At 32.1% G+C, this 10,264-nt stretch overlaps 1 protein-coding gene across 1 annotated transcript; it reads left to right on the top strand.

Moving 5' to 3' along the window:
• The first annotated feature begins 6,622 nt into the window (after positions 1 to 6,622).
• On the top strand, positions 6,623 to 8,832 carry LOC149232995 (cytochrome P450 71AU50-like). Its single transcript, XM_089376625.1, has 2 exons — positions 6,623 to 7,694; positions 8,032 to 8,832. Exons 1-2 carry the CDS (start codon positions 6,771 to 6,773, stop codon positions 8,665 to 8,667), a joined length of 1,560 nt encoding a protein of 519 aa, XP_089232751.1. The 5' UTR covers positions 6,623 to 6,770; the 3' UTR covers positions 8,668 to 8,832.
• Positions 8,833 to 10,264: the final 1,432 nt, after the last annotated feature.

The following is a 10,264-nucleotide window of genomic DNA, read 5'->3' as shown; positions in this document are numbered from 1 at the left end:
AGTATTATTAAATTGAATTATAATCATAAACTAAAACATCAAATAATATAATTTTTTTAATTATTATTACAAATTAAATAAGGTTGAGAATTTCACTCTAGGGCAGTTCACTTTTGCAATTTTTTAGACATTGGATCACACAAAATTTTATCTCTCTGCTTGCCCTTGTGTCAAGCCAGAGAGAGACAATATCTTTAGTAATTTGTAAGTTTTTGCGCTATCTATAGAATTCCAAAACTTAAACAAAGAAAATTATTATTAAATTAAATTATAAACTTAAATTAAAATATTAAATAATATAATTTTTTTAATTATAATTACAAATTAAACAAGGTTGATAATTTCTGTCTACGGCAGTTCAATTTTTAATGACATAATTCTTTAATCTTCAATCAACTTGTATCTTTGAATACTAAGGGCAGTTCAATTTTTAATGACATAATTCTTTAATCTTCAATCAACTTATATCTTTGAATACTAAACTTGCTTAGTTTTCCATTCTTTTATACAAAATGAAAAAAATAAAATTACATTACAAATTAATAATATTTAAAATAAATATTTATTAATTTTAAACATAACCAATAGAATAAAAAATAATTCCAAATACAATAGGTTGTGGAGTATGTAGTTACGTGTTGGAAATATTTAGTTTAAATAAATTTACAATTAAGCTAGACCAGATTTGAGAGAAATGAGAAACTATTTTTTAGGGAGATTGTTTTAATAGGTGTTGTTTAATTCTTATATGTTTTAAGTAAAAATCAAATATGAACAGAGAGATTAAATTTCTTCATGTACAAATTTCTTCATAGTATAAAATACAATATGTTATATGTTATTTTTTATTATTTTAGTTGTATTTTTGAATGTTATATAGATTGTATATAGGATCAAATATAAATTTTAACTATGAAAATTTAATATTTTCATGGTATACATAATTTCTTTTAAAATGGTATATAATATATACATAATTGACATTGAAATATTTTACATAACATGTACTACATTTTATAGTGCAATTTTTTTTATTATTAATAATATAATTTTAAGTATATGTCAATATTAATTATTATTAAAATATTCTATTGATAACACACACTGATTTTTTTTTTTATATATACAATTAAAATATTTTATTTTAACAATTTTTTTCTATATATAGATATATATGAAATTGATATAGACATAAATTAGTTAACAAAGATCTTCAAATACTTTATTTAAATCTATTGTTGAAATATTTTTTGAAAAGTATAAGATTTAAACATTTTACTCACATTTTTTTCACTTCTAATTACTTTATAGTACATTCATTTTTTCTTTTTATTATAGCTGACATTGTTTAATTTTTATTCTTATTTTGAAAGGGCACAAAGGGACGAACAAACTTAGACATCCCTTCATATTGGGTTGTAGGATGAGCCTCTCCCCTCAAAAATGAGTTTTTGAGTACACATTATGGATTCACCACCCTAAAAAAATTTGGAGCACTTAGACATCCCTTCATATTGGGTTGTAGAATGAGCTTCTCCACTCAAAAATGAGTTTTTGAGTACACACTATGGATTCACCACCCTAAAAAAATTTGGAGCACTTAGATCGTGAAGAGTTCACAACCCAACCTGCATTTTGGAGCAGTAAGATTGCGAAGAGTTCACAACTGAAGATCATGATTGCAAATCCTTGTGAAATTTTAAGAAAATTACCACAGTGAATCTTTGTGAAATTTTAAGCAAATTAAACAAGAAAATATGCTAGAAAAACGCACAAAATGTATAAACATAAACATTTCCTAAATATTATTAAAAATTGAAAATAATGGAAAAAATGTATTATTGAAAACTATTTATTTCACACTTATACATGTGTCCTAGATTAAAATTAATTCCTATTTTTTCAATTCTAATTTCCTTAAAATGATGTAAACTTATATATTTGTGGTTTTATTAGGCTCTCCCTCTCCACATGCACTTTACTCACATGTGAGCGGCTAATTTCAGAATATAATTTGTATCTTCCATTTTTTTTAACAATAATTTATAAAATTTTAACCAAATCTTTAATCTTTATTGTTCAAAATATTCCTTAATACAATTTTGAAGCATATATCACCGATCGAGGTTGTAATTTGTTTCGATCATTGTTTTGTTTTAAACAATCTTCTGGGACGTGTCGGGTGTCGGGATTCCCAGGTAAATTACGATGAGAAACGTCATGCATGAAAGTCGAACTTGGGCCATTCAACTGCATCCCTTGATATAAATATTTAATCTCAATCCAGCCGGAGGATATATTTTCTTTACATCAAACTCAATTATATATATGGGGAGAGGGTTTATGAAGGGATCGTCGATGAGGTTGGCACACCTCAAACACGATATATTGATTACGATAGAGTTCAATTAACGATATTACAAAAATAAAATATCTTTATATTATACTTTGTTATTAATAATCTATATCTTTAATAGCAAGACACATAATATGATATAGTTTGTTTTTGAGATAGCTTAGTGATGTAGTTTGTTTTTGAGATAACTTAGTGATGGGCACATTATTCCTTTGCTCAGTTTCAAAACTCAAATAAAGCATTAAAAAATATACATATGGTTTTTTATTTTTAATAAAATATTTATAATTTTATAAATAGAAAAGTATTTTATTTAATTATAAAAATATTTAATATATTGAAATATTTAATTTATATTTTAGAATATTTTTTTATAAATAAATTTATATATTTAAAAAATAATTTATTATTATAATAATAATAAAAAATATCAAGTTTTGACACTGTTATTTTTGAGTTGGGGGATTGCACCTTAAATGCACATAAAAAAAATTGATTGTTCTGAGGAGGAATGTAGGTGATTTTTATGAGAATTGGTTTCCATCAAGGTGACTAGTATGAATTTGATTGCTTTAAGACTCCAACCATGATGCTTCACATATTAATTATAATGTTTGGTATTATGTTTAAGACAACTCCCATAAGATGGATAGCGTTTCCATCAAGGTGACTAGTGTGAATTTGATTGCTTTAAGACTCCAACCATGATGCTTCACATATTAATTATAATGTTTGGTATTATGTTTAAGACAACTCCCATAAGATGGATAGCAAGGAGGAGTTGGTATGGAATAGTTTCCTATGTGAATGGCTCTAGAATGGTGTTATGCTGAGTTTGTTAAGTGTGAGAAGGGTGCTTGATAGGAAGATTATACAACAAGAGGTGACGACATTTACTTTTCTTTTCTTGAAGTAGCTAAGTTGGGAAGGCAACTTTCTATATCCCTCGGTACTTCCTTATGAATATTTTTCATTTCGTGGAGGCAAGTAGCACCAAAAGGGCATGCAAAAACAAAGGTAGTGATACAAGCATGTCACAGAAGGGTAATTGACATATGGCTACGTTTGCTTTGCGCTGATCATAACTGAAAGGAACTCAATGATATGTTGAAAGGTTCTTGGAAAAAACTCATTAGCAAGATTCCAAAAAGGAATCAATTCTACCATGGAAAGAGAGGTCAGCCCTATGACTATAACTCTTTTACCGTCTTGGTCATGTTAGTAATCTTGATTGTTTGAAAGTTAGGGTTATTTTTACAGATCCTATGGTGAAGCTAATTTTCGTAGGGATTTTTTTATTTGTAAAAGGGACCAACTACTTGGGTTGTTGTCTAGATTTTGTGAGAGAAGTTAATGTCTTCAAGGGAGGTTTCATTTATGGCTTATATTTCGTAGTGTTAGTGTTATTTAAACCTCAAACTATTTTTTCAATTCTTATTTATCGTTAGCTCAAATATTCAAAAAGTTGGGATAAAACTTTTCCTTCCATCCGAGTTTTAGTTTATCATTGGATTACTAAAGAAAAAAATCACTTTCATAATAATAGTGTGGGGTCCTAGACCCCAAGTTGGGGGTGTTGGAAGATGGCCCAGACAGGTTTGACTGTCTAAAATTTAAAGAAATTTACCTATGCAAATGAGCTTCTCCTAGACAATGTAGTGTCATTGGTAACTGCACAATGGATATATTGGCTCAAAACAAATCATACTATGCCTTTACATGAGGGGTCATCATAATTGTAAGCCATCTCTGCACAAAAAACCTCCTAATTATCAACATTATTGGTTGCATCTCAATCCAACAAAAATGTTGAATTAGGATACTAGAGTTAAAACGGGGGTAGCATATTACTAAGAGAGGGCCCAAAGGGGGCAATCACGTAGATATCAGAGTGCACAAGATCTTGCCAAGTGCTATAGGCATTTGACTCCTGAACCAATTTAGGAGGAAATTCCTAGGGTTGAGAATGAAGCTCAATCTCTTAAATCCTCACTCTCTGAAATAAAGCTATTGGTTGAAGGGGAAGTTTGGGTCCGTTGAAGGGGAATTATTGATCCCTATTACAGGGTACACGAGATGGTGCTTCAACTAGTATATGAAGGCAATGAAGTTATATTGGTAGATGAAGTTTATTTTGGGTTGAGCCTTAGTTGACAAACATGAGCGTAGGAATGATGTAATCCATTCATTGGAATGCTTCGTAGCCACTTGAACGACATGGATCGCAGACTCGATCAAATAGAGCAACACATTGGCTTACCCCACATGGGTAGTACTGCTCAGGAGAAATCCAAAGACCCTGTTTGAATTATTGTTTCAAACTTAGAGCCTTCAGCTCAATTCCTAAATCTTTGCTCAGATTAAGTGGTGAGTGGATTGATCATCAATATTTGTGATAGCTCATGAGGAATGACAATTTGGATATGATAGACCTTCGCCACCAATGGGGCCATCATATTAGATGCAAGTTACTCGGAGATATATACATGCATACTGAGTATTTTTTGTTCAAAAGGTGGAGTCTATTTGACAACTTGGGTTACCAAAGGAAGTGAGGATACTTTCCAAGCGGAGAAATGCACCATGTAGGTAGCTTCTCCTGATTCTTTAGTTTTCTTCACATTATTTAAAATTTGACTTTGTGGTTCATATGTTATGTCAATATTTCTTTTTGCTGATGTTTTATTTGAAACATTATGGGTTAATTTCGTGGTTGGTTTGGGGACACAAATTAATCTTAGTAGTAGTTCAATATACTTGACCAAAAGCTCAATATCCTAGTGGAACACCATGCAAACATTGTGTTCATTGAAATTAAGGTAATATGGCCACTAGGAGACCATATAGGTGGATTCATCCACCAATTAACTTTGTTCATATGTAACCTAATGTCTCTTTTTATTGTTTACACTATTCTTGGTTGTGTGTGCCAATATTTTCCTTATATTTATTTAGGATGTAGTGGAAGTAAACAATCATAGAGTCTTACCCACATTTTTTATTTAATTGAATTTTGGAGAGATAAACATGATTTTTAGTGTTCAAAATAGTTTATATTTTACAATTAGTTTGGTATCCAGTGACACATAATAACAATAACAAATAAATCATGGATGTAATTTGATTTTCCCTGACTTTCTAAAAAAGAAAATACACTTATTTATTTATGAAATCAAATTAATATATATGTATATTTTAATATTTTTAAATTATAATTTTATAATTAAATTGATATTGATTTCTTATTATATTATAAAAGATTAAATTTCTTTTAATTAAAACTTTATCTTATAATTATAAATAAAAGACTTTAATAATTATAAAGGACTTTAATATATATTTTTTCGCTTTGTTATCGGCTTCCATATTTATGGGGATTTCGATATTTATAAATGAAAAATGGTGATATATTTTTATACGCTCTCACCGGAGCCTAGTTCATCGTAATATATTATTTTAATTTAAAATAAAATAGCTCTCTCATTGTTTTTATAAAATATTCTTGTTTATGATTGTTATACTAGTAAACTATTTATGGTTCCCTCGAACAACAGTGGATACTGATAGTAGATGCCTGTTATGTTCACCAACGATCCACCCAGCCATTGATGTTCACCAGGCGCGACATAAAGGCTGTGCCAGTAGTATATCATACCGGAATCAACGTGGAAATGAAAAATTTAATTAACTCCTCGTCTCTCTGATTCCGACAAATATTACACAATTTGAACGTACCGTCTCAAGCGCCTGAAATGACAATCAAAGTTTGAAACTATGACAGAAGGGTGTTAGGCAGAAATACAATAAATTTTAACCCACTCCATCAATGTAACAGTTCCAGAAATCTTAATGGAGTCACCCATCATGGCAGTGTATTCGTCAGAACCACTATATACTTACATCTGAAATAGTTCCAGAAATCTTAATGCAGGCACTGGAAATGATAGTAATATATGCTTTCATCAAAATAGTTTGGATAAATCTTTAATGGAGGAACCCATTATGGTAATCATTCATCCCCCACCATTATGATGCTTTTATGGTGCGCAAATATGTAACCAACCGATCTTTTCTTTTCAGTAAATATATACAACGACTTTGTCAGATCTTAAATATGTTACAGATAAATCTTTCTATCAGACAATATTATAAATGCTTCGTAAGTTCTTCACTAAGTGAACGATAAAATGGAATATGGTTACATGCTGAGGTGCGGTTATCATAGGTTTAGGGTTTAATCTATGGCAAGAATATATGTTTGAGAGCTGTTTCAACTTTCAAGTACTTCAAGCACGATTTCTTTAATTGGAAAAAAATGGAAACGGACATACTTTCTTAAATTACAAGGATTAGCATATCAGATGGGTATAAAAGAATCACTCTAGATCAGAAGACCAGTTGTATGGAGTGAGTCATGACAATGGCGAATGAGTTGGGTTCTGAGTTGCTAGCTATGGAATGGTTATACTTCTATATTATACCAGTCATTGCTTTTCTTCTTGCATGGAGATTCTCGTTCTGGGGAAGCAAAAGGAGGCCGCTTCCCCCGGGGCCGTTTCAATTCCCCATTATCGGAAACCTCCACCTTCTTCTCGGAGGCCTTCCACACCGAACGCTGGCAACTCTCTCTGTGAAATACGGGCCTCTCATGTCTGTACGCCTCGGCTCCATCCTCGCGTTAGTCGTCTCCACTGCAGATGTGGCCAAGGAATTTCTCAAGACCCATGATCGGGTTTTCGCCAGCAGACCAGCGACGGCCGCCGCTGAGTATTTGTCATATAATTATTCGGACATCGCCTACGCTCCGTATGGCCCTTCCTGGAGGCATTTGCGTAAGCTCTGCGTTTTACAGCTGCTGAGCTCCAGACGAATTGAACAGTTCCGTTCTATAAGAGAAGAGGAGGTCTCTGCTATGATTCGTTCTCTTATTAAGAATTCAGATAGTGTTGTGAGCAATATTACGAAAACTGCGTCAAACCTCACCAATTCTATAATCTGCAGGATGGCCTTCGGCAGGAAGTATTTTGATGAAGACCTAATTGGGGGCAGTGGGATCGATTCAGTGATCAAGGAAATTTTTATGTTAGTGGGTTCTTTTAACATTGGAGATTACATACCGTTCCTGGCCCCGATGGATCTGCAAGGCCTCAACAGTCGGTTCAAGGAAATCCAGAAGACACACGACTACTTGCTAGAGAAAATAATAAACGAGCACGTTTTGCAGAAGAAGAAGAAGCCCAATGCCATGCCAGATCTGGTAGATGTTTTGCTTGCAGATTCTGCAGATGAAACAATGGAGTTCAAAATCACGCGGGACAACATTAAAACCGTCATCAATGTATATATTACCATAGATTAGTTTTAATCTTGCCATGTTGAATCCTTAATAAACATTCATTCCATGTTGAATCCTTGATATGCATGTAAATTGCATGAATTTTTGTAACTCATTCTGGTTAGTAGAATTCCACAATAAGGATGGCCCATTGAGAAGGATCACATCTTTTGAAATGTGAACTTTCGTTACTTTTCACAGTTAGATGTTTACAGCTTCATATAATTTAATTGCCTTAGGATTTCATAAAATCCTAACGTTACACTAACATATCTCTACAATTAGATTTCAATGGATTTGATAAAATGTGATATTGTGTGGGATTTCTTGATTCTTGCAGGATGTTTTTCTCGCTGGAACGGACACAGCGTCCACCACCATAGAATGGACAATGTCCGAACTTATGAGAAACCGCGCAGTGCTGAAGAAGCTTCAGGAGGAGACAGGACGCGTAGTTGGAGTGGATCGTTTGGTGCAGGAATCAGATCTTTCTTCTCTCGTTTACTTGCGAGCTGTGGTGAATGAAGCGTTTAGACTCCACCCTCCGGCATCGCTTTCCCTCCCTCACATATCTGTGGAGGACTGCACTGTGTTGGGCTATGAAATCCCCAAGGGCACTCGCCTTCTCATTAACTTGTGGGCAATTGGAAGGAACCCTAAGTCGTGGGGGGAGGATGCTGAAAGCTTCAAGCCAGAAAGATTCATGGAAGATGGGTTCATGGATTCAAAAGTTGAAAATTTTGAGTGGATTCCTTTCGGAGCAGGCAGAAGAGGATGTCCCGGACAGCAATTGGGAATGCTTCTTGTAGAGTTTGCAGTAGCGCAGCTGGTGCACTGTTTTAACTGGAGCCTTCCCAATGGCCAAGAATTGGACATGACTGAAAAGTTTAATGGGATCACACTGCCTAGGGAGCATGAACTCTTGGCTGTTCTAACTCCCCGCCTTCCAATATTAATGCAAGGCACAACTCGTTGAGCCCGGTGAAAGGATTCTTGCCATATATCACGCTAAAGGGCACAAGTAGAATTGAGATTTGCGCTAAGTAGAATTCAGATTTTTGCTATGTAAAATTCAGTCCTCATTGTAGAATCTAGATTAGGAGTTTGGCTATCTTGTTTTTTAAAATCTATTATTGTAATTGAGTGGTCAAAATAATAATAACTATGTCGTTATTTATTATGAATGGAAATTAACATATTATTAGTAATAAGTCAGGAAATTCATATTTATCTTACTTGTTAAATGTAAAATTGCTGATGGTAATTTGTTTTTCATGCTAGTTACTTTATTCTTTAAGTAAATTATGAGTCTTAAATATCATATTGTTATATGCAATTTCTTTTTATAGCTATTGAAAAGTAGAGTTGAAGGTAGTTATTCTTGAAAAAAAACATAATAGGTTATGAGCCTATAAAGCACAATAGCTTATGAGTCTAACTATTGAAAAGTAGAGTTGAAGGTAGTTATTCTTGAAAAAAAACATAATAGGTTATGAGCTTATAAAGCACAATAGCTTATGAGTCTAACTCTATAAGACCAAAAAATTGTTTATGAAATGTATGTCAATGGTGTCCAACTTGTTCAACTAGATATTGCCATTACTCCACTCTTTCTCTATATTAAGAATCTTATTGGGAACCAATTTACCAAGGAATATTGACAAGAAAGGGGCCTTGCAACTAAGCATATTTTCAAACTTGACCTTTGTTTAAACCACCCATTAAATTTTATGATGGTCAATTTAAACACTTAGATGCCAAATTTATGGTTTCAAATTTTCCATCCCCATCAAATACCTTTAGAAAAAGGAAAAAAAATGTTATATAGAATGTCAAATTCATTACTAGTGTTGATTCCTTTAAGTTTAGAATTATCTATTGATATTATATAATTTTTTATTTATATGTTGGGAGAACTTATCATAACTCAATTGTTAAATTAGTAATGGGGAAACATCACTAGATGCTATCTCAAATAGTGCTTCATTACTATTATCTTAAAAAATATACTGTCATTATTAGTAGTTTGTAAAGAGAAATTTTTACTCTTATGAGATACCTAGAGTCTCAAAAAATTAATTTATTTCTTTACCTCCAATAAATACTAACTCTTAACCAAACAAAAACTGTTTGAAATCATATTCTAAAATTTATTTATTAATATTAACTATTTAATTAAAAAAATTTAAATTAATTTAATTTTTATATGAATTATTTTCCTAAGAAGTATTTTGAATAATTATAATTACCATTAAGTTTGAGCAACATTTATGCTCTTTGCTATAAGGCAATGTTCGGGGCCGTAACGCCTTTTGTGCGAGACGATTTGTGCCACGTTGATAGAGGTTTCGCAGAAGGTGAGATGGTGTCATGCGATAAAATAGATATTGTACAAAGCTGTTTGTGTTTTTTATTTTTTTTTGGGATGCCTCAATTGGATGTACAATAATTGTATGGGAAAGTTTTATTGAAGAATGTTAGGATTTGGGAATGGTATAGATTATGTATTTTATATAGTAAGGTAATAGTGTTCATAAGTATATTAAAGATATTTAAATTTTCAATGAAATAAT

Source organism: Pinus tabuliformis, chromosome J, assembly GCF_031772625.1.
Source record: "Pinus tabuliformis cultivar Carrire ecotype Pingquan chromosome J, CPIR1, whole genome shotgun sequence".
NCBI lineage: Eukaryota > Viridiplantae > Streptophyta > Pinopsida > Pinales > Pinaceae > Pinus > Pinus tabuliformis.
This window is presented reverse-complemented; position numbering and strand designations above follow the sequence as displayed.

Bases quoted from the DNA above. Each gene is read 5' to 3' on its own strand.
- LOC149232995 (XM_089376625.1), top strand. From the start codon at position 6,771: ATGACAATGGCGAATGAGTTGGGTTCTGAGTTGCTAGCTATGGAATGG. The intron at 7,695-8,031 runs GTATATATTACC...TGATTCTTGCAG, and splicing joins ACATTAAAACCGTCATCAAT to GATGTTTTTCTCGCTGGAAC.